At 51.7% G+C, this 26,564-nt stretch overlaps 1 protein-coding gene and 1 long non-coding RNA gene across 2 annotated transcripts in view; both read left to right on the top strand.

The window, feature by feature from the left end:
- MVK (mevalonate kinase) overlaps positions 1 to 7,217 on the top strand; it is a 49,741-nt gene extending 42,524 nt beyond the window's left edge. The window contains exon 10 of the mRNA XM_074973141.1: positions 5,798 to 7,217. Within this exon, the coding sequence (XP_074829242.1) occupies positions 5,798 to 5,802 (5 nt within the window). The 3' untranslated portion in view covers positions 5,803 to 7,217. The remainder of the gene's footprint in view (positions 1 to 5,797) is intronic.
- A 2,855-nt stretch (positions 7,218 to 10,072) lies between these two features.
- LOC141999576 (uncharacterized) lies at positions 10,073 to 20,547 on the top strand. Its single transcript, XR_012642029.1, has 3 exons — positions 10,073 to 11,001; positions 11,373 to 11,455; positions 19,846 to 20,547. It is a non-coding gene; the product is annotated as an uncharacterized LOC141999576 (long non-coding RNA).
- The last annotated feature ends 6,017 nt before the right edge of the window (positions 20,548 to 26,564 follow it).

The raw sequence follows: 26,564 nt of genomic DNA on the forward strand, positions 1-26,564 counted from the left end.
CTTTGGAGAGAGGAAACACCCGTCAAACTCAGAGCACAGCATGGTTACTTTTTGTCTCCTTGTAAAGGCAAAACAATGTGGCAGAGCTGAAGAGATTTGTCATCTGAGAGAGCCCCCTTCCTTCCCCATGCATGAAGAGGGGAGCTGACCTCATTCTGCAGAAATTGTGGGCCCTGAGAGAGCCCCCTTCCTTCCCTATGCACACAGACGGGAGCCGGGGCCCCCAGCAGTGCAGGTCACATGCTCTCTTGGATTTATTTTTACACGGATGGCACGTGATCAGTGGCTTGCTAGATAAATGCGCTAATGTGCTAGTGCGTCAGTGACTCTGCACCTGATCCCCGGCCGCTGCTTCACCCTGCTTCACCCGCCGGGGTCGTGCAGGGAGCGAACTGGGCTACTGACAGGAGCAAAGACACCGGTGGATGGGCTGCACTGTGCCGGCAGGACTCTCTTTTGGATCTGTTTCTAGTACCTGATCCCTGAAATGGGCACCATGGGACCCCACTACTGCTCCCTCTCATATCCCATGTCCTCACAGTCTCACAGCGGATCAGGATTTTGTACCCCTACGATCCATGGATTTTTAAGGTCAGAAGGGACCGATATGATCATCTAGGCTGTTTGTCTGCATAGCGCGAGGTGTAGAACGACACCCAGCAATTCCTGTGTTGACTTGTGGCTGAACTAGAGCCTGACTTTTAAACAGCCTGTCTTTGTTTAAAGTCCTCCACGGGCTGGAGAAGCCATCCCGTCCCTTGGCAAGCTGGTTCTGCCAGACCCAGCTCCTCTCTCCAGCGGGACCATCTGGAGCGAATGTTCTCCAGAGGTTAGAACAGGCAACAGAGTGTCAGGCCCCTCCTGAGTTCTGGTCCCGGCTATCTCAATGAAATGCCATGGGAAAGTCTCTGTACCTTACTTTCCTCTTCTGTAAAATGGGTCTAATAATATGCGCCTGCCTCACTCACAAGGGTGCAGAGAGGGTTGTTGCAAAGTGCTTGGAGCAGTTGGAGGTGCAAAGTAAGAATTAATGATAAATGACCTTCTGGCCTCAGGGAAAGGACTTCTTTTCTGTGGACTGGGTGTGCCAGGCAGTCCGTATCTGCATAGGCATCTGTGCCTGCGTTCTGGCCAGAACTTGCCAGCAGGAAGCTTATAGCACATGTGTGACTAGCCCCAAAGCCAGATATGTCCTGTCCTTGCCTGCTCCACGGGAACTGGGGTGTTGCCCAGGTGGTGATGAGGCTGGACAGTGCTAGCTGGCAGCTAGCCACTCACCAGGATCTAAGGTCCCGAGCCAGGTCCCACGCAAGCCAGTGAGAACTGGATTGGGCCTGCTGCGACACAGGATTTGGGAATCCTGGGTACAGAGCATGCTGTGGATGGACGTGGCTGATGAATTTCCCAGCCTCAGGCCGGGCAGGGCTTTCCTACGCAGGGTGTGGTGCTGTGAAATCACTTAGCGTGGGCTAGAGCCTTGGGCCGAGCCTGGAGTGACCCTTGGCCATTGTGACAACAGTGGGGGCCAGAGCAGGCCCCTCAGAGCCACCTCTGGCTGCTGCAAACCAGGAGGCCCTGGAGTCATTGACTCTGTAACCATGGCAGCTGGAGCTTGCATGCAGCAAATTAGTAGTGGGCTAATGATATTGGGCCCAAGCCTGCTTCCATTGAAGTCAATGGGAGTTTTGCCTTTGGAATTGGAGTCAGGACCTGCCTGTCCTTTGCATTGCTATAGCCCTTTCCTCCAGAGACTCCAAAGCACCTCACAAACTGTGACAAATGAATCTTCACCCCCCCCCCCATCTGGGGTAGGAAGGGGGGGCCTTACAACTGGGCAGAATCCAAACCTTCCCCTCCCCCCAGGTCCAAATTTAGGGTAAGTTTGTTTGGATCCAGTTCCAGTTGTGGACTGTGCCCCTCAGGGCCACCTCCACTCGGAGCATTTGATTCAGATGAATATGATGGGTGCTTCTCTAAGGCTTGTTTAGGGCTGGAAATCCCAAGAGCAGGGTTCAGGCTTTCTCTCCAAGAGATCTCCAATCCTTCTTGGTCCTGGCCAAATTGGAGGCCCTAGGAGTAGACCCTCATCTGCCCCATTTCAGCTCTTCTGCTTCTAGACGAAGCCAAGATGTGCAGAGCCACAAGGAGCAATTTAGCTTCCCTGACCCTCAAAGCACATCTGAGCTCTGGGCCGTGGTGAGGGTCCAGTCTGATTTTAGGTGGGTTGCAGGATCTCACTTTGCAGGATTTGGCCCCATGCTCCTACCACAAAAGGGAGCCTCTCTTTGGGAATGAAATCAGTGTAGGGTAAGAGAAGCCTAGAGAGGAGTCATTTATGTGGCCACTTTTCCACCCAGCTGACCTGTGGGTGGGTCTGAGACACAGTGGGGGCTGGAGCTGAGCCAGTAGTCCTGGTTTTGGAGTTGATTTTGCAAAACCCAAGCAACCCCCATTTTTGCCATGGGTCCCCCATTTTTGTCAAGCAACCCCCATTTTTGCCACTTAGATTGTGCCAGGATTGCATGGGGCTGAGGCATGTGGGACAGTTGGCATGGCCTCTGCGATGGGCCACTGGGCTGGGTTTGGAGGCTTTCCCATGCCCTATGAATACAGGAAGCAGGCATCGCAGGGGACTGGGGCAAGTCAGAAGGAGCAACCATAAAACAGAGAGATACACGTACTTCTGCATCACTGACTAATACACAATACGCCCATGCCCCTCCCTTGCTGCAGGCTCCGTAAGACGCAACCCATCCGTATCATTGCTCTTTTTGCAGCCAGCCTGAGGATTTTGATGGTGGCTGATTATATAATGGAAATCTCCTGTTACCACTCCGGCGATGATGTGAACACGAGAGGAGAACATTATGTAGTAGTTTGACAACTGCTCCGAGGAGGTGTGAAGTATAATGTCCCTAATGTTGCAATTAGACAAGAACAACTATAATGCTCTTTCTCCTTCTCTCTCCCCCTCTCCTTTTTTTAATTAGCAGTAATAACATTCAGCCATGAAAGGAGAATGAGCCCTGGTTTAAATAGACAGAGGCTGGTGGTGTCTTAGAGATTAGACCTTGTCCTTCAGACTGGGCAGAAAAACCCTGCTAATTGAGCACTGGCTGGGAGGGCTCCGGTTGCATGGTGTGTTCAGGTTACAAACAGCAAGACCAGCAGGTTAGATTAAACACACACTGTGGGCGTCATAGAAATTATAGACAGGAAAGGCCTATGAGGGTCCTATCTAGTTTGTATCCCAGTGCACCATCGTTCCTTACAGGACTTTCGCTCATGCTTTGCCGATATCCGTTTTAAATGACTCCGGTGATGGAGCCCCAACCACTTCCCTTGGAAGTCTATTCCACAACCCAACAAATCTCACTACTAAGGAATTCCCCCCTCCCCCTTGATAGTTAATCTAAAATTTCCTTTTCTCACTTTCTCCCCATGTCTCCTAGTCGGGTCCCCTTTGTCCATCCTGAATACTTCTCCTCCCTCCTTGATGTGTTACGCCCTTCGGATATTTGTCTATGGTTATCATGTATTTACCCACTTTGATATTGCTTAGCCTAGCTATCCATTATGGATCATGTACAATCAAGAAGTCCATTGTGTTAGACTGTGGGTGCATTTGGCACACTATGGGTCTGATTTTCAGGGGTACCAAGGGTGTCCCATGGACTTCGTTTGAGTCCTGAGCACTAAAATCCAGGTTATTTGGGGTTTCGCACTCACTCATCCTAAATCAGTCCCACCAGGCCCTTAATTGTTTTTGTTGCTCTTCTCTGGCTGTTCTCCACTTTGCTTCTTGCTTCAGCAAATGGAAGCCTCATTTGATAAGAGCTCACACTTTTTGTGCAAGGGATTCAAAAGGAAGTGTCCCACCAGCAGCTAGCCGGTGTGAGAAAGGTGCAGTCATCCCTCGTTAAGACCTCTTGGAAGTCTTGACTTAGCAGAGAAAAGCTCTTTCCATGCACAGGGTTCAAATAGCATTTGTGCTTCTTTTTATCTGCGATAAACAGGGCCTTTTCATCCACACAACGTCTATTTTTATGGGAAAAGATAAAGATCCTTACTGGCTCCTGTTTGGGAGACAGGCTAACTAAGAGAGACATACAAATAATATCAGGTTTCAGAGTAGCAGCCGTGTTAGTCCGTATTCGCAAAAAGAAAAGGAGTACTTGTGGCACCTTAGAGACTGACACATTTATTTGAGCATAAGCTTTCGTGAGCTACAGCTCACTTCATCGGATGCATTCAGTTGAAATGAGCTTTTATCACGAAAGCTTATGCTCAGATAAATTTGTTAGTCTCTAAAGTGCCACAAGTCCTCCTTTTCTTTTTGCAAATAATATCAGGGCAGTTCTCAATTCTTTGTTGTTTTCCTCTCTTATTCCGATTACATTGGAAGAGCTTTTTCTTTTCATTTTCTTTCTTCTATTGGCAGGTTAGTTTAAAGGGACACCGTCAAGATCAAAATCTTACTCATAAAAAATAATCTCCTTCCCTGTGTGATCCCTTAGATGTTTAAAATGGACCTTCTGAACATCAAATTCGCTTCTCACCATGTGCACTAACTTTTTGGCTCTGAATATTGATTTGCACTTCCCGTTTATAGTCAGTTTCGCTTCCCAGTTCTCCTGCACATAAAACACATGGCAGATTTTCACAAGGGCTCAGCTCCCATGTAACCACCTAGATATGGATCAAAATTTCCAATGTCAGGTCTTCTGAAAATCTGGCCACTCATTTTTGTATCTAATTAGGAGCTGAGCTTGTTTGAAAATCTACCCATCCTGTGTTGGAGTTTCCAAGGTTGCAGGGGGATCTTTAATTTTAAAAATGCTTTTTCACTAGACAAAAATTAAAATTGCAAATAGTCGATCTGATTCTGCGTTAAGTACTATCCCCATTCCCTCTTCTTCGTTAGTTAACGAAACTCAAGGTTTGGGTCTAAATTAACCATCAGGGTTGCCAACTCTTGTTATTTTGTTGTGAGTCTTGTGATATTTGACGTGTTGTTTTAAGTACCAGCTCCTGGAATCAAGTGATTTAGTGAGAGTCTCAGCTTTCATTTTAAACCAAAAGTAAGTTTCTAGCCCTCACGGTTGCAGATAAAAGCTGAAAAATGTGACTCACGTGTGTCCTAAAAGCTCAAAATCCATAAGGCAAATAAGAATTCAACATTTTTTTAAACTCACGATTTTAAGGCTAATCTCATGATGCTGGGGGGCCTGACTCATGATTTCAGAACTTCTGGGGCTGGCAATCTGGGGGCTGACACTTCTGTGGGGCAAATTCAGTCAGAGTGCAACTCCAGTGCCGGCCATGGAACTGCACCAGAAATGAATCTGGCCCTGCGTTTTTTAGGCCTTGTGGAGAACGTAATGCTGTTACTCTGTGTCCCAGCTGCTCCTCACAAGCCTACAGCGCTGCTCAGGGACACGTAGGATGTTCTCTCTCAGCTGCAAAGCCGATTGGGCTGAGACTCAAAATCCCTGAAGGGTCGAGGGAGGAAGCTAACTGTGAGGGAGACATTTCTCATTCAAGTGCCAAATGCCTTTAAAAAATAAGACTCGAGATCAGGATTCAGAGTCAAAGAAGTGTTAAGGAAGGAGTCACCAGGGCATAGACCCCTGAACCTCTAAAGCAAAAAGTGTGGCAGTAACAAGCCATATGGCCAGGTTAAATAGCACCATGCAGGTCCTAGGCTGTCATTGCAACCCAGCCCTTGTTGTTTGTGTCATTTGTAAACTCTTCCAGGTAGAGATCTCAGATCAGATTCTGTCTCCATTTACACTAGTGTGAAGCTTCACGGTTCCATTGACGTCCACGGAGTTATAGCAGCGCAAATGAGATCAGAATCCAGGCCCGGGTCTAAGGGCTGAGCAGACATGGGATGCAGTGAAGAAGCCAGTGAAGAAGCCAGTCCTGTTCTCTGGGAGCTGCAGGAGGGTCGTTAGTCTCAGAGGAAACTCAAAATGTGAAGGCAAAATAGCAATCCTTTTTTAGTTTGTTTGTTTGTTTTTTTTACAACCAACAATTAGTTCTGTACCTCGCCTGAATGCAGTTTTGTTTATCAGCTTCTCTTCTCATTGTGTGCACATCTGCCAGCAAAATGTGCAATTTATTCAGCTCCTGAGACAGGAACAGGTGTTACTTGCCCTCAGAATAATACAGAGACGCCGACGTTAGATTTAGCTTCCAAAAACAATACCTAATGATGATGTTAATGAAGAGATGGCAGCAGACGTGGCTTTGGTGCCAGGATAACGGTCTCTTGCTACAATATCATATGCACGCAAAGGAGTGCAAAGTGGGAGAACATTCTCTTTCCATGGCGGCCTGTTCTCCTGATGAGACTGCTGTTGATTAGAACAACTGCTCATCAGTACAGGGACATGGGCTCGTCGACAGCACCAGACAGCCTGCTCAACACCCCATGATAATTATACCTAGCGATTAACAAGGGAACAGCTTCTCTAACAGAAGATCTCAAAGCACTTTACAAACACTCATTATTCCTCACAACAGCTGTCTGATATGGTCAATGTGACTGGGGCCATTTTACCGAAGGGGAAGAACCAAGGCCCAGAGACTTACTCATGGGTCATCAGAAGGGGGCTGAACCCAGAAACTTCAGTACCAGAGCATGGAGCTCTACCACTTGAACTAACGGAGTAACTCCATCCAGTGGTAGCAATAGCTGGCACTTATCCTGCAGTAGCCATGCTACTGGAGTAGGAAGCAATGCGCACGTAGGTGTAAGAAGTGGCAGAGTCTGGAATAGAACCCCAGAGTCCTAGCTCTCAGTCCTATCGCCCACCCACTTACTTTACACTTATTGATGCCATGTAGCCAACCTATAATTAGCACTGCCCTGGTACGGAGTCACACGTGCTTTCTGTAAGCACCGTGATGGCCAAGCTGCCTACTGAGGAAAACAGAGAACAGGCTGTTTCTGCTCTTTAGCTAATCAGAAATCAACTTACTTGAAAGAGGACAGGCTATTTCAGAGCAGTAATTTCTCAGCCAGAGCAACAGAAAGAGCCCTTCACTCCTAGAACAGGAAGGAGATTGTATTACAGCGCCGCTGTGGAGATGAGGCACGGCCTTGTAGGTCACCCTGCCCTTGTTCCCTCCAGTGTATTCAAATTTAATATCAAGTCGGTGCTGCAGTAGCACATTGCACCAGATCAAGACACAGATTTCTTAGAAGTTTGCTGGACTTTTATGATTAAAAGGATCCTTTCAAGCTTGGCCTTGGTTTCAAATCTGACCTCCTTTTTTGTCTCTCTCTCTTTAGCTATTTGCAAAGTCTGGGTAAGTTTTCAGCAGTCTCCTTTGCTATTCCTGTTCTTGTCAAGGTTAGCCCTCTGCCAAGGCACGTTAGTGCTCCCTTTCTCTCCCCCCCCCACCTTTTACTCCCTGTAATAGCCGGTATAATTGTGTATCGGTGACTGCTCCCACTTGCGCTGTGTTGCACGGTAATGGCCTCCCTGCAAGATGAATGCCAAGGCAAAGCCGTGGAGTTTATCAGCCAGAAACCTAGAGGCAGAGCTGAGGCATTCATCTGAAACGCTAGAGACACTGATCTTGTGACAGTGCCCTCCTGCAATGCTCCGTTAGAATTGCCCCAAATTGGTTATGAATAGCTCAGGGACTCATTTGTCTGATGAACCCCCAACAGGGGGCATGTTAGGGAGACAGCATTGAAATGAATGGCCAGAGTCTCTCTCGCCTACTGCAGCACGGAGCTGAGGTTGCCAAGGTTAGGGACGAGCAATGGAAAATCTGCATCGCACCTGAAATGATCCCCAGCGTGTTGCCAGCAAGCCAGGGCTCTCTGCTGTGTTTTCAACGAGTTCCCATGTATGTGCTGGGACTCCCCAGAGCCAATAGCCATCTTTTTCTACTTGGCTGCCACTCGCCATTCATCCCTAAACCAGCAGGACACTCCATCTTTCCCAGGGGCCAGCCCACAGCCGGTGAGCTTGCATGACAATCACATTGCTCACATTTGGGTGGGGGAGGGAGTGAGGAAGGTGAGCAACTTTTTGAGTCTGTGTCCCAGCGTCACACCAATTAAAGGTCTGTGTCTGTTTCACCATATGCATCTATCTATCTATCTATCTATCTATCTATCCAGACATCCCCTCTATCTAGCTACCTATGCCTTAGGTTTTGTACTGCCACCCGTCACCAGGAGCACCTTCCAAGTATAATAGATTGGCAATGGCCAAGTCCCTAATGGAATTAAAGGCATCTCTGGCTCCTCTCCCCCTTCAGGTTGATGTCCTTGCACCTCTCCATAGTAACAGTAGCAAAAGCAAGCTGCCACCACTGCTGTTCTGCTGATGTGCCCCAACTCTGGCTTGGAAGGACCACAGTTAAGGGCAAGCAGGAAGCTCGATCCTTGGCCTCTCTGCTGAGCCTGCTGGTGACTTTCTGACATGGACACTTGTCCACTCAGGCCTAGCACATGACACCCCCAATCCATTTGCTACAGGCTGTCAGATGGCAAGGACTGTAGTCATCTGGGGCAGAGCCCCGCTGCTAGATTTGGAGGTGAGAGGGTTCCCATCCCATTCCTGGGCTGGCTCTCGGAGAGGCCCAGTTGCTCATGCCATTCATCTCCAACAAAAGCGCTCCCTTCTGGGTCACAGAGACTCTGTTCTCAGCCAGGCCCGCTCCGCTTTCCTAGCGTCGTTATTGGAAGAGTCATCTGCGCGTGGAGCTTCGTCTCTGCTTCTTGGCCCGGAGTGTCAGGAAGTTTCTCCACCAGTCCCTGGCGAGGGAGTTGCATTAATGGATGCTAATGTGCCATCCGTCCCATTTATCTTCATTTGGTACCAGCCGGCAGGGGTCTGGGCCCAGAGCCAGGGGCTGGGCACTGATTCTTAATCACTCCCTGCCAGGCCCTGGTGAAAAAGCAGAGTGGAGCCGGAAGGATTCCTGGTTCCCGACAGTGTGCACTGGGAAATGGAGTCTTGATGACCCTGGAGAGAGTGGAGCGTGTATGGTAAGCAATCCCGCCCCCTCACATGTATGCCCTCCAGGCGTGTCACTCTGCTGCTCCAGCTAGGGCAAACCCAGTCCTCCATTAGCAGACAGCATTTCCGATATGCCAAGCGCCGGCCCAGCAGAGGCTGGATTCACCTCCTCGTGCTGCCACTGGGACTCTTTAAAATAAATAACATCTTCGCACGGGGAGCCAGGTAACCAGGGCCCCGTGTGTGCCAAGATGCTGCCTAAATTGGCTTGCAGAGCAGGACCCCGCCATCAAACCAAGACAGTCATGTTCTTGCCACCTTCCAGCCATGTGGCCTAGTGGATGGAGCACTGGACTGGGTCTCTGGGGACTTGGGTCCTATGCCAGCTTTGCCACTGGCCCGCTGGGTGACCTTGGGCAAGTCGCTTTACTCCTCTGTGCCTCAGTTTCCCCATCTATAAAATGGGGATAATGATAGTGACCTCCTCTGTCATGTGCTTTGAGATCAGTAGATGCAAAGTGCTGGGTCTTATTCGTATTTTGGATCTGTGTGGGACAGAGTGCATGTAGCTGGCTGGGAAGGTCAGGGGATGCAGAGACTTGGGGAGGGGTGGGCGGTGGTTGCCTTTCTGGGCTCTCTGTCAGAGAAGAGCTCCACTCCAGAGGGGCTTAGTCAGGGGGCTGGCTTTTCCCTGCTGCACTGCTCTTAAACTGAGCAGGGATGGGGCTTTGTAGGAGCCCAGGGTGTGCTCCTGCAAACACCTCCACTCCCTAAAGGGTTTAGCCCTACGTAGGCTGGGCTCACACTGCCCAGAAGGGCATGTGGGGGATATGGCCATGCTCTCTGGACGTTCACCAGCCCTTACTCCAGGTGCAGCATATGCAGCTGCTCTGCACGCTCTCCCTACCACCCTTGGCAGCTGTAACAAGATCTCTGACCACCCCTGCTGGGCTGATCCCTCTCTGCCCTCACCCCTGGCACGGCGCAAGTTCTTGGGAGCCATGCCAGAGCCCTGAGCGTGTGACCTCATCTGCCTCTGGTTTCTGGGCAGTTTTAGCACGGGCAGATCAGTCCAACCTGGGGTACATGGTTTGGGCCCACAGGGCTCGTCCCCAGCAGAGATCCTCTTGGGACTGCTCCGACAACTGGCACAGGAATTACTGTGCGTCGCCCATTGGTTTTTCAGTCAACATAGTTGGTTGTTGTTAACGTTGTTCCCTGGTTTTACGTCTGAGCTTTGCAAGATCTTTCTGCAGTGCCTGTCAAGTGTTCTCTCTGCAACTTGAGCTTCTCTGTTTTCTGCCTCAGAGGAAAAGAGAGAGCGCATTCGTTCTGGAGAGCTTCTTACAGGTATTTACCGGGCGGTTTAATAAGTGAATGGGTCAGATGAGCATCCATCTGTCTTGGACCTTTCCCATTTCATTTTGTCTCACAGAAGAAGACATTACAGAAGGCAATAGAAGTCTCCCACATCAAAGCGTTTCTAAGACATGCCCTTTCTGGGCTTTTCTGAAGTAAGGACATTAATGCAGATTCCATGATTTCTGGCCATGTTTTGGAAAAGTCTGCAGGGCCCTTGCATTTGCATGGCTCCTTCCATCTCTGCCTCCTGCCAGCGAAGGAAGTCCTGATCCCCTACTGATCTGTATCATTCCCTGGGGCATAGGCTGGTGTCAACCTGGGCTGTGTGGTGCTGAATTTTCGGATGGACCGGAGGAAGTGCAGCATTGTGCACTTGATGGTTTGGTTGCTTTGAATTACTTGAGACTTTTTTTTTTTGAATAATAAAGGATTCATGAGTCCAATTTCTGGGGTGGCAGTAAAGTGGCCTCGGGGTCGAAGACAGTTGACACAGTCCTACCGTCCCTGCTGCAGCTGGAGGGTCAAGACAGAGCTGATCAACAGCAGGGTTTTATTGTGTCCACTCCCAACAACGAGCAGTTCTTCTCCAGCTACGAAGGCAGAGCAGCACCCCAGCCAACGCTCTGGATGGGTGCATTTATTTGTAATGAAGGTAAATTAAGATGCAAATTAACCCTGGTCCTTGGTCTCCTGGCTAGTTGCCAATGAAGTGCATGATGGTGCAAAGTCTGGGCAACTGTGTGTAGAGCAATCATTGTCCTGCCACTGTCCACCCTGTAGCTACAGCTTGTAGACCCAGTTCGCGCTGCCTGTTGAAATACGAGGGCCACATTCTGCAGTCGAAATCCTGAGGGACTCCATTGATTTCAGCGGAGTTATTCTAGGTGTACACCCGTGCTAGCGAAAGCAGAATCTGGCGTGGGGGCAGCTCCTTTGCATGCACCGGGGTTGCGTTTGTCTGGGCTGCAATGGGTGCTTTGGTTTGATTTCTATGAATTAACCTGCATGGTCTCTTCCCTCCAGATACAGCCCCATGGCTTCCCAACTGAATGTCTCCTCGTGGTCGGCTGGAACGCCAGCACTGCGCCTTCAGACTGGAGCTGCTGGTGGGTAATTTCTGATTAAGGATTACTGTACCATCGGCTTCGGTTTGATTGCAGATGTTTTTAATTATATCGTATAAGATCGTATTATGTAATTGCATTTATCTGATTGAAGCCTTAATTGTAGGATTTCATAATGGTATGACTGGGTAAATATACCATTGCGTCTGTTGTCCCCCAATGAAAATTAGGTGCTTCGTGTCTTTATTGCATTATCCTGGAGAGAAGTTTAAATCTGGGAAAAAAGAGAGAGAGAGAAAGCAAAGCAAAGCAAATCTATTTAGATCCCTCTGAACGTGGGGCACCCCTCCCGGGCACGGCATTACCTTACCGCAGCTGCTGGCCCTGCGCTGTGCTCCTGCGGCCCCGCTGGCTGCCGGTCACGAGGAGCGCCGCAGACACCCAGCCAGTCTCTCCCTGACGGGGCGATGCCCTGCCCTCCCACGACGCCCACAACGCTGCCAGCTCTGGCAAAGGTCAGCCCCGCTTTCCCCACTGCCCGCCTCCTGGGGAAGAGCAGCCAGTCAGAGCTGCAGCAGGGAGCAAGGGACATGCCTTCTCCCCCAGCCACCAACGCCCTTCCGCGGAGTGGGGGGGGGGGGCAGAAAGAGCCCTTCAGCTCAGGGCGACTCTGCCCCCTCTAAAAGAAAAGGAGGACTTGTAGCACCTTAGAGACTAACACATTTATTTGAGCATAAGCTTTCGTGAGCTACAGCTCACTTCATCAGATGCATTCAGTGAGCAGTGCGGACAGGACATCACCTCTGCTTCCCCCCCAGCAACACCCAGCCTGTGGGGTGGGGGCAGGAGCTGCAGGAGCAGCAGGGGTGCTCAGGGACAGAACTGTAGGGGGATTTGGGAGCAGCACTAACTGCTGGGCAAGGAGAGGGGGAGATTTGGGGCTGAGAGTTTCTGCCAGGGGCCCAGACTCACTGCAAGGCACATGGGAGCCTGTCCCTGTGCCGGGGGGAGGCTAGCAGTCCTAGTGGCCAGTGGGGTGCAGGGCATGATGTTGGGTGGGTGGGGCAGAGCACCCATGGGGCAGGGAATGGGGCAGACCAGCCACAAAGCACAGTGGTGCTACTCCAATGGTCATCATTAGGCTTCAGAGTTGGAAGGCGGCCGTTGGCACTTCCCAGAGCATTTTGCCAGCTGGGTGCAGACTCGGGCAGGCAGCCCTGCATCAGCTCAGGTTCAGAGGTTTTCCCTCCCAGCCCCCAGGGCTAAAAATGTAATGTGTAAAAAGCGACCCGCTGAGATTCTGTGGCCCCGGGTGGGTTTTCTCCATGGAATACACAGGGCATGGATTGGGAGGCAAATCCACCGGCCTGATTCCCCGCTCACACCTGGAGGGACTCCAGTGGTGTTACCTGTGTAGAAAAGAGGAGAACAAGGCCCTCGATGTTTTACTTCTGCTTGGGTCTCATCAGCTGGCGGAGAGAGAATCCAGATGGTGAGCGCAAGGCTGAGTCCGACAGCAGCCCAGCCATGTGTCAGCTGTCGCTAATACCAGCTCCCCTCCATACAGCCCTCACCCCATCTCCCAGTCTGCTGGCTGGTGACTCTCCATTGACAGGAAGGCTTCAGTCTCCCAGGCTGGCAGGGAGCACTTTGAAAGGCAGCATATCCCCTCACCAGCGTTACCCTTTGGGTGTCGTCTGTGCTGGGGCATTAGCAGGCCTGGGATCAGCCCCCTCAGCTCACCCCTGGCAAATGCTCCATCCCCGCCTTGGTCTCGCCACCCAGCCCTTGTTGGGCTGTATTCCAGCCCCAGGTGGGGGCTGGGCTGCTTCTCACAGTCTCTTCCTCCAATGCTGGGTCCAGCCCTGTGTTAAATGTCCCATCATCAGGGCCTCCCCTGTGGGAAACAGCCCCTCTGTTGATCAAATCCATCTCACCCTCAGGAAGTTTTCTGGACACACCAACACTTAGGATTCCTGCTGAGAACGGCTGGCCAAGTGGGGAGGGAAAAGAGAGGCAAAGCAAATGCTCTTAAACCTCAGAAAAGTTTGGTGCTGGGCTTAGCGTTCGGGGCTCTGGTTCCAGGCAGTTCATCCTTCCCCCTGGCTGGAGGGGAGGAGAGGAACAAAAAGGAGGTCTAAACATCCCCAGGAACAGCAATCAGATCTGCATTCTCTGCCCCCCTCAGCTGACGGCCTGAACTGCCCTTCACCTTCGTGCAAAAATGCAAAAGACCATGTTTTCTGCAGTGATTTTTTTGCAAGATCGATGTTGCAATTATCATTTTGGTACCAGTGGATGGTACAGTACATTACAGGTACAATTAAGGAACAGGAGGACGGGAAGCTCGTATGCCACCGGCTCAGAAGGTGGAAACTGCAATTAGACATAATGGAGGAGCTGAGCCAAAAATCCTCCTGATACATTCCCCCTATTATTGAGCCATCCTTGAGAGCCACAGCTTGCTCAGAGCTCAATTAGCTTTTAATAAATGAGTGAGGAAAAGCAACCTGAAATCGACGAGGGACTCAGGAGCTTTCTGAAAAAAACAAGCTAAAAGAAAACTAAAGCCTGGGGTCATGGAGCGATCTCTGCATCAGGCGATGTCTCAAGCATTGAACTTTGGAATCACTCCAGCTCCTGGGAGAGGCTGATGCCCTTTGATGCACATCACCCTTACCGTTAGCAAAAAGAATGGACCCAAACTTACAGCATTCTCCAGTAAGTAATCATTCTGTTCTGCACTGTGGGTGAAAATCCACCCTCCGGTATCATGGACCATTAATGGAGCATTTCTTTTTCAAGGGGAGGTTGTCAATAATCATAGCCAGATGCCCATCTCTGCACATCTTGGATTGAGACTTTTAAAAGGCCTCCTAAAAAAAAAAAAAGTTCTTCCTTAAAGCCCACTCCTTCTGCTTAGCTCCCCAGTGCTGCTCATCTCTGGGATCCTGTCTGCTCTTGGCTCTGGTTGTCTGCGTAACTGTGTAACTATTAATTGCTACATGCATTGATGTGGTGCCCATCTGTATTTCTCCAGCTCCATTGTAAGCTCCTTGGGGCAGAGCCTTAGTTATGGGATGCACACCCCATCTGTAGCCAGCCCCAGCGCTGCGGTAATGCTGGTGGATCGGACTGTTTTTCTGGCCAGTGCTGTTTGTTGTTTTGGCACCTGCCCTGGGCTCAGTTCCTGTGCGATCTGACAGCCCACGCTGCACCATTCCAGGCAGCACTCCCTGAGCTCCAGGAGCTTGTGGGAGGAACAGATTTCTTCCCCTCCCCTCATCCCAGGAGACAGTCCCACCGCTGCAGGTTTATGTCCTGCATTGCCAGCAAGGACTGCGCTTGCCTTGTTGTTCCCTGTAAACAGAACTCTCTGTCCATGCCCGGGCTGAGCGGGCTCAGTTCAGAACCTAGCCAATCGCTGGGCCTGAAGGATGGAGACCGAGCTGCCCTGGGAACTTTGTACAGCAGGGCTGCTTTGTACTCAGACTGCCCCTTTCAGCTAAGGGTCTCGGAGCACTTCTCACATGTCTGTCACTCCAGCCTGCAGCTCTGCTACATCTCAGAGAGCCACAAATGTCTGTCATGTGACCAAATGACCAGAAGTGGGCAGGACCTCTGCTTTCTATCTATCTATCTATCTATCTATCTATCTATCTATCTCCACATTGGGCCCAGCACCCTCTACCTCCATGCTGGGACACTGATGCAGCACTTGTAGATGCAATTCTTCAGTGACATCCTATAGCACATAGGTGCTCCTTGGAGGCCTCCCATCTAAGATGTGACCCAGCCCAAACTGGCTGCAAGGTAGGAGGGGTTCACAGGACCTGCTGGCCAGTGAGAAATCCTGCTTCCACAAATCCAGATGATTTCTACCCCTGGTAGTTGCAATGCCAATAAACAGGGTGCCCTGTCCTTTGCCTCTAGAATAGCAGTGTTACCAAATGCGTGGTGGGTTGCTTGGTCTGGTTTTCTGCTCTGCTGAGGATACAGCGTCAGGAGGACAGCCACTTTACAGGAGAAGGAGTGGAGCTGAAATGAATACAAAGGGAAGCTTTCTTCAGGACTCACTTTGTACGCTAAGGTCTGCGGGAGGCTTAGAATTCATTTGCACCCGGTGAAACTGTTATTCGGCTCTAAGCAGAATGGGCCCAGAAACCTTCTCCAGTCTACCAGTGTCATCCTTAGGCACATGCTGATGCCATCTCAGTAGGATATCTGTCCCGGCCGTCGTTATAGTAATCTCAGCTGTTCCTGCTCAGGATTGTGGAAAGGGGCAAATGGGACATGTTAGAGCTGGCCTTTGTGTGGAAGGCCCAAATGGGGTCCCAGAGGGAATGGACTGTAGCCGGTCAACTTCAACTGAGTTGCACCCTCTTACTCCAGGGATGAAAGTGGCTTGGGAGCTTGATTGCATCAGCACACTGTGTTCAGGAGGGTATTGTCATGGGAGCCAGGGATACATAGGAAGTTTCATGGTCATTATCAGGGCACTACGAAAATACTCCCTTGCAGGGAACCTGCTGGAAATTGCTCTGTTCATTGTGAAACCGATCCTGGCAAAAGAAACACCATGGCTCTGAAAGGCTAGCTCGGGCACTAGGTGCTGGCTGGAGAGGGTCCCACTTATTACCCTTTCTGGAGCGTATGCACAGATTCGATTTGCAAGACAGCTCTAGCACTGTGCAGGGAGTTCTAAAACTTGCCTAGGTTAGTGTTTCATCAGGCGCGCCTTTCAAACAATAAAAGTTCAAATCCATCCACCTACTCCCCTACCCACTCACCCTTCAGCCTGAGCTGTGCCTCTCTCAGAGCCAGCACTCTGGAATTTGTGAGCTTTTCCCATTTTTATTCTCAAACCTCTTTGAAATAATCATAGGGTTTTTGAGGGTGGAAAGAGGCGCTTATGTAAAATTAATATCTCCATTAATATCTGCACACAGCAAGATAATTGGAAAGCCTCTGTCATTATTGTAGGCCAAATTATTCCCAAGGAAAGTGCTAACAAAGTATTTTATACCATGCTAATGCATTAATAACAGGACGCCCGTGTCCCAGCATGGTGGGAGGGGTTGTGGCACCGCCAGAGGAGCCAGCTTCCAGAGGAGATGTAAAACCAAGGGCCTGACCATGTGCTGATTGCCCCAAGGCAGTTTTCATGGGAGCCAGGACGTTAGCCCTGATGCCTCGGCCAGATTCCAGCTAGCGTAATTACAGTCTGCCGGCCTCAACTCCCCCTGCAGTTTCAAATGGATACAAAATTCTTCTTCACTTCCTATCCTAAACTGTTGGGTAGCATTCTTGCGTGCTGTTACAGCGGTCACTCTGCACAAGAGATGGCTGCATTTTAGCAGTGGCTGGAGAGATCCCTGAGCATAGTTCTGATAATCAGTTAGCAAAAGGTAAAACAGTGCTTTGAGATCTGACCACACAGAAAACCCTGGTGTCAAGAGGTTGGGTCATGGGTGTTCAGGCCTAGTGGGCAGAACGAGGGCCAGAACCAGAGTCAGCGTCCAAATGCCAGAGGCAAGTGTTGAGGCACAGTCAGAGCCAGGAGTCGGAGCCGAAGACTGGAACCAGAGTCTGGGCAGGCAGGAGCGAGGCTGGGACAGGGCTAGAACAAGGCCAGGGGCAGGGTCTAGCCTGGAGCAAGACCAGGTGTGGGACAGGCCTAGGGCAAAAGCAAGGGGAGCAGCGGGAGACGTGGGTGTGGGCGTTGAGCATCCAGCGAGCCTCTGCTGCAGCTGGGTTTGAGAACAAGCTTCCTCAGCCAGTCAGGCAGGCGGTCCGTCAGGCCACGCAGCTGGTGCAGCCCAGTTGTGCTCACTAAGCTGGCAGGAGACAGAGCGGGTGCAGCTGCAGGACCTTATCCCTGACACCTGGTTGCTGGCTGGGATTAAGAGCAAAGAGATCTCTGGCTACCTGCCCCTCTCTCGCTGTCTGCCTAACCCGGCTGTTTTCTGTAGCACCTCTAGCCAGGGCATCTCAGTGTATTCAGTGGCATCAGGGATTCACAGGTGCTGTAGTTACTCATGCCTTCGTCACCTCTTGGCTGGCTCGCTGCCCGGCAATGTACCAGGGCATGATGCTTCAGTGGCTAGGAAACTCCAGAATGCTGCAGCCCGTCTCCTCTGCGATGCTGGCTAGGGCGAACATGTCACACCTGCCGAGAACACTGGGTCCAGTTCAAGGTCTTGGCCCATATCTTCAAGGCACTCCATGGCCTGGGCCCAGGATCCATGAAAGGTTGCCTGAACCGCAGGGATATGGACTGTGGTTGATAACGTGGCTCCTCTGGCACAATTGAACTCTACAATAGGGTCACCAGACAGCAAGTGTGAAAAATTGGGACAGGGTAGGGGGTAATAGGTGCCTATATAAGACAAAGCCCCGAATATTGCGACTGTCCCTATCAAATCTGGACAGCTGGTCACCCTACTCTACAATAAGGGTAAAGCTCATCTGATCAGGAGACTCAGCTTTCTCAGGGGGCTAGTCCTACACTCTGGAATGAGCTCCCCCAGAAAGTAAGAGCTATCACAAACCTCCCCATCTTCCGCTCAGAGTGCAAGGGTGTCTGCTTCAGCTGGCCTTCTCAGAGACTCAGAGTCTTTAAGGTCAGAAGGGATCATTATGATCGTCTAGTCTGACCTCCTGCACAACGCAGAATCTCACCCACCCACTCCTGTAACAAACCCCTAACCTATGTCTGAGCTACTGAAGTCCTCAAATCGTGGTTTAAAGATGTCAAAGTGCAGAGAATCCTTCTCTAATAGGAACCTGATCTTACGTGATCAGCATCATGTCGATACCACGTGGCTTAATGCGCTACGGGAAGGAGCTCAGATACTATGGTGAGGGGTGCAGGATAAGAACCTCTATAGAACGGCATCGGAGTTTTATGTCGCTTCCTTTCTGTTTGCTCCCACTAGAGGATCTGAGCCAGATCTGAAGTGTGTTACAGGAGACAGTTCTCCCAGGTTGTGATACGGGTGACTCGGAAGAGTTGCGATTGGTGCTCACTCTAAGAGGTTAATAGAGTCATTTTGGAGTCCACCTTCTGTGCCACATTCATTGCACTGGAATAGGGACTTGCTGGAGGTGGCTAAATTCTAATGCCTCTCTCCAGCCCGATCTGCTACATGCTGCAGCCGCCATGCAGGCTGAAGAGCCGTGTGAGGAGTAGGTCTGGTGTTGTCCTCCTGCAGTGCTATTTCATTGTATAATGTCACATCAGGCACACTCTAGACATCCCTACAGTAATACCGGAGTCATCGTCCCTGCCAGCTCCCAGGGAGGGGCCTGATTTTGATGGGCAGTCTCTGCTGCTTTTGAGCTAGGGACTTGTAGGATGTTGGACAATCTCAAAAATGCCGTTGCAGGGAGCTGTGACGCAATTTGCATCCTGTGATGCATTTGCCCTGACGTCAGGATGCCATGTCCCATAAAGCAGAGATCCTGAATCCATGTGCTAGCGGATAGATGCCTGGGAGCCATCAGATGGAAAGCATCCATCGGACTTGTCTTCTAGACATTTTGGCACAGGCCCAGAGGAGAGGACGATGCACTTTCTCCACAGCAATTAAAGGGAGGTTTCAGTTTTTGTTTGAGCTTTTTTTTGGTCTTAATCCGTAACATGTGGTTCGTATGGTGTCTCCACACTAATAGGTTTAGGATTATTGGAATATGCACAAATCCAATGCCTGGCTGTCACTCTCCTCGGTGTGGTAAGGTGATTTCATTAGGATTTAGGTTTAGAGGGCAGAGTCTCTCTCTTTTTGTAAATATTATTTTTATTCAATTACCTTAGCAATTCATGGAACTTCAAAGATGTTTCATCAGCACAAGCTAAATGCTGTAGGATTGCATTCTTTAAAAAGGAAAAAGAAAAAAAAATCTAAGCTACTTCTTAATGGCATTAGTGAAAGGGGCCTTTTAATTAAAAACAAAAAGTTGGGGACAAGTTCTATCCATAATTCAGTGCTTCTGTAGGTAATATCTGCCTGTGGTTCAATTTTAATATAGCTATGTATTATTAACGCTGTGATCTATATTATTCTAATCCAGTGAGGAGGGCTGAGCTGTCTCTGCAGGTGGAGTTGTAAATATTTACATTCCATAATGCCTTTCAACTTGTCAGAGGGATCTGAGAGTGCTTTAAGTGTGACTCCAGGATTTATCATTAAAATTTTAAGTGTGAGTGTGATTAAAATTCAGAGGTGGTTGGGAGCGCATGTGTCAAGAGGAGAGAGGGGACAAAGAGGTGCAACAAGGAGCAATTATGGCAGAATAGAAGGTGAAGGGAGAGGCAGAAAATATGGCAGGAAAAGCAACACGTAGCAGGAGAGAACTGCTGCCTTTCTCCGTTGTTCCCTGGGAGCAGCATGGCACTTGTTTTTAGACTCAAATGTACCTTTGTCCCGCAGATGGTAACTGGTGCCACTACGCTCCGGTCCAGATTGCGAAATTTCCAACCCGAGATTCCAGAAAGCTTTGTGCCTGCTGCAGAAAGGAGCTCTCTGGTGTTTGAAGAGCCCTGTGCTATTGTTTCTGGTAGTGTCCAGCGTTTTGGGTCATGCCTGGAAGACAAGCACGTTTTGGGTCATGCCTGGAAGACAAGCACCCTCATCACAAAAAATCACCATCCCTCCTGGTCCCAAGGGCCGGACCGATTAGCAGCAAAAGCGGTGTCCAGATTTCAGGAAGAACTCAGTGTTGCGGGCTGGATGCTCGTGGGGCACGAGACTTTTCTGACAACCTGGCCCTAACTGGCTCCCTTATTATCAGACTTATCAGAGAGGCCAGGATTGACCAAACCCAGCAAAGGGTGAGATGCATTGTGGGAAGCCTCTGTTAATACTGATGTTTTCCAGAGATGTCCATCCAGCCCATTCGGCTGCGCTAGGCAGCCTGGCTCACTGGCATCACCCGCTTGTGTTAGAAGATTGGGAGCTCCAGAGGCAGGAAAGGGGAGAGAAGGAGATGCACACAGTGAGCTAAGGCAGGGAAGGGGCTCAATGGGCACTGGGGATGCAGCATGAGCTGCACTGGACCAACCGGATGGGAAGGAAGGCTCAGGTGAGAAGACGAGGAATGGAGGTTTCCAATGAGGTCAGCGTGAAGCCGAGCAGTGGAGTAGTGCATCGGCGCCAACTTTGTGGGTGCTCCAGGCTCAAGCACCCACTGAAAAAAATAGGGGTGCTCAGCACCCGCATGGCCGGATTAATCTTTTGTGGGCCCCGGCACCTGGACTGTGGCCCCGCCCCACTCCACCTTCGCTCCGCCCCAAAGCCCTGCCCCTGCTTGGCCTCTTTCCACCCCTCCGCCCCCGTGGTCCTGTGTGCCGCTCACATGGGGAGAGGGGGTGGAGAGGAGCATCCACCGGCAAAACCAAAAGTCAGCGCCTGTGGAGTAGCGTGTGGAAGAGGAAACAGAGGGACCTCAGTGGAGCCGGGGGGCTGGGGCTCTGGCGCCACTGAGCCACGCGGGAAGGAGTGATCCCTTCCGATGAGATGCCCAGACCCTGGCTGAGTGCATCCCGCAGAGTCGTTGCCGACTGGCCTTGCCAGCTTGCAGATCGGAAATAGTGTCCTCCAGAGCCTGTGCGGCCTCCCCAGACACCGAGGGGAGAAATCCTGACGTCTCTTCGCTCTTCCCAGCCCAGCTAGCCGACCCCCAGCTCAGCACCTCTGCACTTGGAGGCTCTTAGGGGAAACTGACCAGAAAGCTGGGTCATTATTTCCCCAATGGGTCTAGTCAGATTTACTGTCAAACACAGGAGCCACGTGAGCCTCAGAGGGTACGTCTACACAGCCCGGCAGCAAGCTCCCAACCCAGAGACTAGGGCTGGAGCTTGGGCTCTGTAGCCCACCCCCCTCCCTAGGCTTCAGAGCCTGATCGCCCGAGTGAATCACAACATCAAAGCGCTGTCTAGACACTGCTAGCATCAGCCCCGCTAGCCACCTCTATCGACCTGGGCTGGGAGGCTCGTTGATGTGGGCTGCATAGACTTATCACTAATGTCTCAGTGACTGCAGCCTCTCAGGTGGGCCCCCACCCGCCCCAGATCACCCCCCGACCCCAAAGCCTCTTTGCTGAGACCGTCCCCTCTGGGCTGTGTGAGCAGAGGCTGGGGGTGGGGTGGGCTCTGCAAAAGGCAGACTCCTCTCTCCATCCCAGCCCTGGCCTGGGTCTGGGCTGGGGACTCGAATGTTCTCACTAGTGCAGTAGTGGCTCATGCTGGCTGGCTGCCGGCGTGACCCGCACTGTGTTACCTCGCCCTGGTCTGAGCCACATTCAGTGACCCGACACCGGCTCGCGCTCTGCTGCCCTGTCTACACTAGCGCCGCCTGCCATGGCTAGCTGCACCTGTGCTGGTGGAAAGAAGGGGAGGCGTTTCCCAGAAGTGCAGCCCTCATGGGGGTTCCTCCAGCTTGGCGGCTACTTGCACTGTGAGCTGGGAGGCTTGAGACAGGCTGAGCAGTCTGGCCTCCAGGGCTGTCAGTCTGGCACCTTTCACTGGCACTAAATTCACACACACATTTTTAAAGGTTAATAGCTGGCCTGGAAGCATTTCCGCTTATTCCACTCTCCTTCTCTGGGGAGACAGGCAGCTGGGGGCTTTATTAGCCCCCCAGACTCAGGGGCTGATGCTGTTCCCTCTCTCTTTCCATAACACTGGTGTGGGTGAGATCAGACTGTGGCAGGGCTGGCTCTAGATTTTTTGCCGCCCCAAGCAAAAAAAATTTTGGCTGCCCCCCACCCCAGCCCTGGGCTCCCCCACTTCCTCCCTGCTGCCCCAGCCCTGGGCTCTCCCACCCCACCACCCGCACCCCCTGCTGCCCCAGTTCTGGGTCCCCCCCCGACTCCGCCCGCTCCCCCCTTGCCTCCAGCCAGTCCAGTGCTGGCAGGGTTGGGGTAAGCAGCGGGGCTCCTGGGGTGCACCTCAGCCCAGGGTCCCTCCAGCCCGGGCTCCTGCCTCCAGGACCGGCCGGGAATCGGGAGGCCAGAGCTGGGGGGACCGCCCCAGCAAGGGGCTGAGGAGCCGGGGCAGGGCAGCCCCAGAGGGAGTGGCCAGCAGGGAGCGAAGCCCCGGAGAGCAGGACGCGAGCCCCGCACAGCAGTGCCCTGGGCACTGGTCCCCTCTATGGACCTGCTGCTGCTCCTGCTCCTGGCTGCCCTGCCGCAGCCCCTGGGCGGCTTGGGCCACTTCGCCCAGCCCCGGCTGTGGCGCTGGGGGGCAGCCACCCTGCGGTACTTGCAGGCAGCTCCGTGCGCCCCACGGGGCGGCCCCCAGCCCGAGTGTCCCACGCTCCACGTGTCAGAGCCCGCCGGATGGCTCGGCTGCGGCCGACGGCGTGAACCACAGCGGCCCCAGGGCACCCCCCTCGCTGCTGCTGCTGGACCCCAGTCCCGAGGCCAGCTTTGGCCACCCGCTGTGGCTCTTCCACCTGGACTTTGGCATCAGCTTGGGGGCCGGGACAGCGTCTACCTGGGTGAGCACCCGCACGGCCAGCCCCCAAGCAAAAAAAAAAAAAAAAAAAAAAAGGCCCGAATGCCGCCCCTGCAAATGTGCCTCTCCAAGCACCTGCTTGCTTTGCTGGTGCCTAGAGCCGGCCCTGGGCTGTGGGGGGAAAACACCTCAGCAGTCGTGCAGCTGCCCCTGCTAGCTGCACGCAGAGCTCTCCCTGCAGGGTGAGACAGGGCCCTTCGCTCCAGCCACAGCTCCCACCTCACAGAATTCCCAGCCCCCCCCGGGCTCCCTTTGCAGCATGGATGAATGGATCAATGGCAGCTTCCCTGCAGCTCTGCTCTGGGGCGCGCAGGGCTGCAGCACCCCGGGAGCCGGAGCAATGGGGAAGGATGCGCTGTGTCAGCACAGGGCGGGGCTGTGTATGGAGTGGGATGTGCCGGTGCGAAGGCGTATTATGGACCGAGGGCGCTCCTCGGCGCGTGCTGGCTGCAGGGGAGTGGGCTGGCAGCGCTGCAGCAATAACTAATGAGCTGTTTCTCTTCTTAGCACCTTTCGGCCAGAGTCCCGGCTGTGTAAGACAGCAGAACTCCTCTGCAGTCATTGGCCGAGGCCCATTGGCACCAGCTGAGGTTCTGGCCATCCGCGTCCGTCCACCAGCACCCCGACAAAATCCACGCGGCTTCGGGGGGTTGGCAAGGGAGAGGGGATGGGCTGTACCAAGGCCTGCTTTCATCACAGAACAGGCTGGCTCAGTGTCCGAGGTCTCCTCTGCAAGACCCGCCCCCCCCCTCCCCGCACACAACACACAAAGTGCCTGGAGTGAGTGTTTCTCTCTCAGAAGGCCGAAGAGGTGCAGAGCCTGCCTTGATGGGACTCTGTGTTCCCAGGACCCCGGGGGGAGGGGGTGTCAAAATCCTTGCAGCTATTAATCCAGACCTATCAGGTCTGCAATTTGCTCAAGGTCAGCCTTTTGCGCTTTACTGCTTTGCAGCATGATCTGCTGGATAGAACAGGGACTGATGGGTTCTATTCTGAACTTTCTGAGTCACTGCCCCCTCCATGCCTCAGCTTCCCCATCTGTAAAATGGGGCTAATGATACCTCCCTTTGTAAAGCACTTGGAGGTCCTCCAGGGAATGGTGCAACATGAGGGCAATGTACTAATGGTTAGTTAGGCTTCAGTATACTAGAGCCATGTCCGTGTGGCATCCCTGCCTGGTGCTGGAAGAGCTTGGACCCACCATCATATCCAGCTGGTGATAACCACGGTTCTGTGAGAGCGTCTGAGCCAAGCCACTGCAAGGACAGTGTCTGGTAGAACAGCTAAGCTGGATCTTCCTGCAGGGCCCTCCCCATGGTGCCCACCCCCAGATCCTATGATCTGGGCTGGCGATGGGCTTTGCCTAAATACATGGACTGGTGGATCTGGGCGGGGCCAAGTGATGGAGGGGTTACGAGGCTAGGCTAAGCCACATCAGTCCCGGGCAAAATAATGGAATGGCTGATATGAGACTCGATTAATAAAGACTTATCGGAGAGTAACAGAATTAATGCCAATCAACATGTGTTTATAGAAGATAGATCTTGTCAAGCTAACTTGATATCATTTTTGATTACAAATGTGGTTGATCAAGGTAATAGTGTTGATGTAATATACCCAGAGTTCTGTAAGCTGCTTGACTTCATACCTCCTGACATTTTGATTAAGAAACTAGAACAATTCAAAATTAACATGGCACACATTAATTGGATTAAAAACTGGCTAACTGATCAGTCACAACATGTAATTGCACATGTGGAATCATTGAGTGGCAGTGTTTCTAGCGGCGTCCTGCAGGGATTGGATCTTGGCCATATGCCATTTAATATTTTTATCAGTGACCTGGAAGAAAACGTAAACTCAACACTGGTAAAGTTTGCAGAGGACACAGATTGGGGGGAGTGAAAAATACTGAAGAGGACAGCTCAGTGATGCGGAGCGATCTAGATTGCTTGGTAAACTGAGCACAAGCAAACAAAATGCATTTTAATACAGTCGATTGTAAAGACATTCATCTAGGAACAAAGGATTTGGCCATACTGACAGGATGGGGGAGGGCGGACTCTATCCTGGGAAGCAGTGACTCTGAAAAGGACTTGGAGATCATGCTGAACAACAGCTCCCAGCACATGTTTGTGGCCCAAAGGGCTCATGTGAACTTTGGGTGTATAAGCAAGGGGATCTCATGTGGGAGTAGCAAGGTCATATTACCTCTGAATTTGGCACTGGTGCGATGGCTGCTGGAACGCTGTGTCCAGTTCCTGCGTCCACAATTCAGGAAGATGGTTGATAAATTGGAGCGGGTTCAGAGAAGAGCCACAAGAACGATGAAAGGATTAGAAAACATGATTTATAGTGATAGTCTCAAGATGCTGACTGTTCACCTTCCCAAAGAGAAGGCTAAGGGGTAGCCATCCCAGTCTATAGTACCTACGTGTAGAACAGAAATTTGATAATAGAGGGTTCTTCAGTCCAGCACAGAAAGAACAAGATTCAGGGGCTGGATGTTGAAGCTGGATGAATTCAAGCTAGAAAGAAGGTGTACATTTTTAACGCAGCGGGAGCGTTATGGGGTTGGGGCTAATTAACCATTGGAACAACGTACCTGGGGGTGTGGTGGAGTCTCCAACCTGGGCCATTTTGAAATCAAGTTGGGCTGTTTTTCTAAAAGACCTGCACTAGTTCAACCAGAAATTACTCCTGGGAAATCCCATGGCCTGGGTTAAATGGGAGGGGAGACTAGACGGTCAGGATGGTCCCTTCTAGCCAGGGCATCTCTGAAGCTGCCCCTTCCCGAGGCTGCTGCGAGGCAGGATGTGCCAGTGGAAGGATCAGCGTTTGCAGCAGGCCTGCAGGATTGATCTGGACAGGAAGCTCTGTCTTCCCCAGGCCCACTGCGCTCATCCTGCTCTGCATCTTTATAGGGAGGTTTTTTTACAAGGGGCCTTTAAAGGCTGGTTTATGGGTCCTTTTACTGCCTGTGTGTACAAGCCAGGGAGGGCAGGAGAAGTCTCCAGGGCCGGGTGTGCCAACAGCCCCAATAAACAGCCTTAAACCTCCCCTTGATCCTGTGTGGTTTGTAATTCAAACGAGCCCACTCAGAGCCACATGGTTTAGCTCTTCCCAAGGATGGTTTAGCTCTTCCCAGGGAGAGCTGCTGCCGCTGTGGCCCTGCGAGGCTGGCCAGAGCTGGATTGGGGTAGGTGCTTTGCTGGAGTCCTGCACCTGGCAGCACTTAGAGGGGGGAGTGGCAGGACAGGACGTGGCTCTTTTGTAATGAGGAGGCAGTGAGGGGCACAGGTTTGCAGGGTGCAAGCGTGAGAGAGAGGCCTACAGGCAGAACTCAATGTTTCACAGGACCCCCTGAGATGGATGAGCTGGGGAAAGCAAACGTCAGAGGGACACCAGCCAAGAGCCCCTGCAAAGTCAGACCCGAACATTGCTGGGAAGCACACGGGGTTTGGAAAATGGACACATGCGCACGTGCACCTGGATAGACACACATGTACACAGATACATACACGCACACACAGCTACACGTGCACACAGATATGCACACAGATACACTCACACAGATACACATGCACACACACACGTGCACACAGATATGCACACAGATACACTCACACAGAT

The sequence above is a fragment of the Natator depressus genome, chromosome 15 (genome assembly GCF_965152275.1).
Source record: "Natator depressus isolate rNatDep1 chromosome 15, rNatDep2.hap1, whole genome shotgun sequence".
NCBI lineage: Eukaryota > Metazoa > Chordata > Testudines > Cheloniidae > Natator > Natator depressus.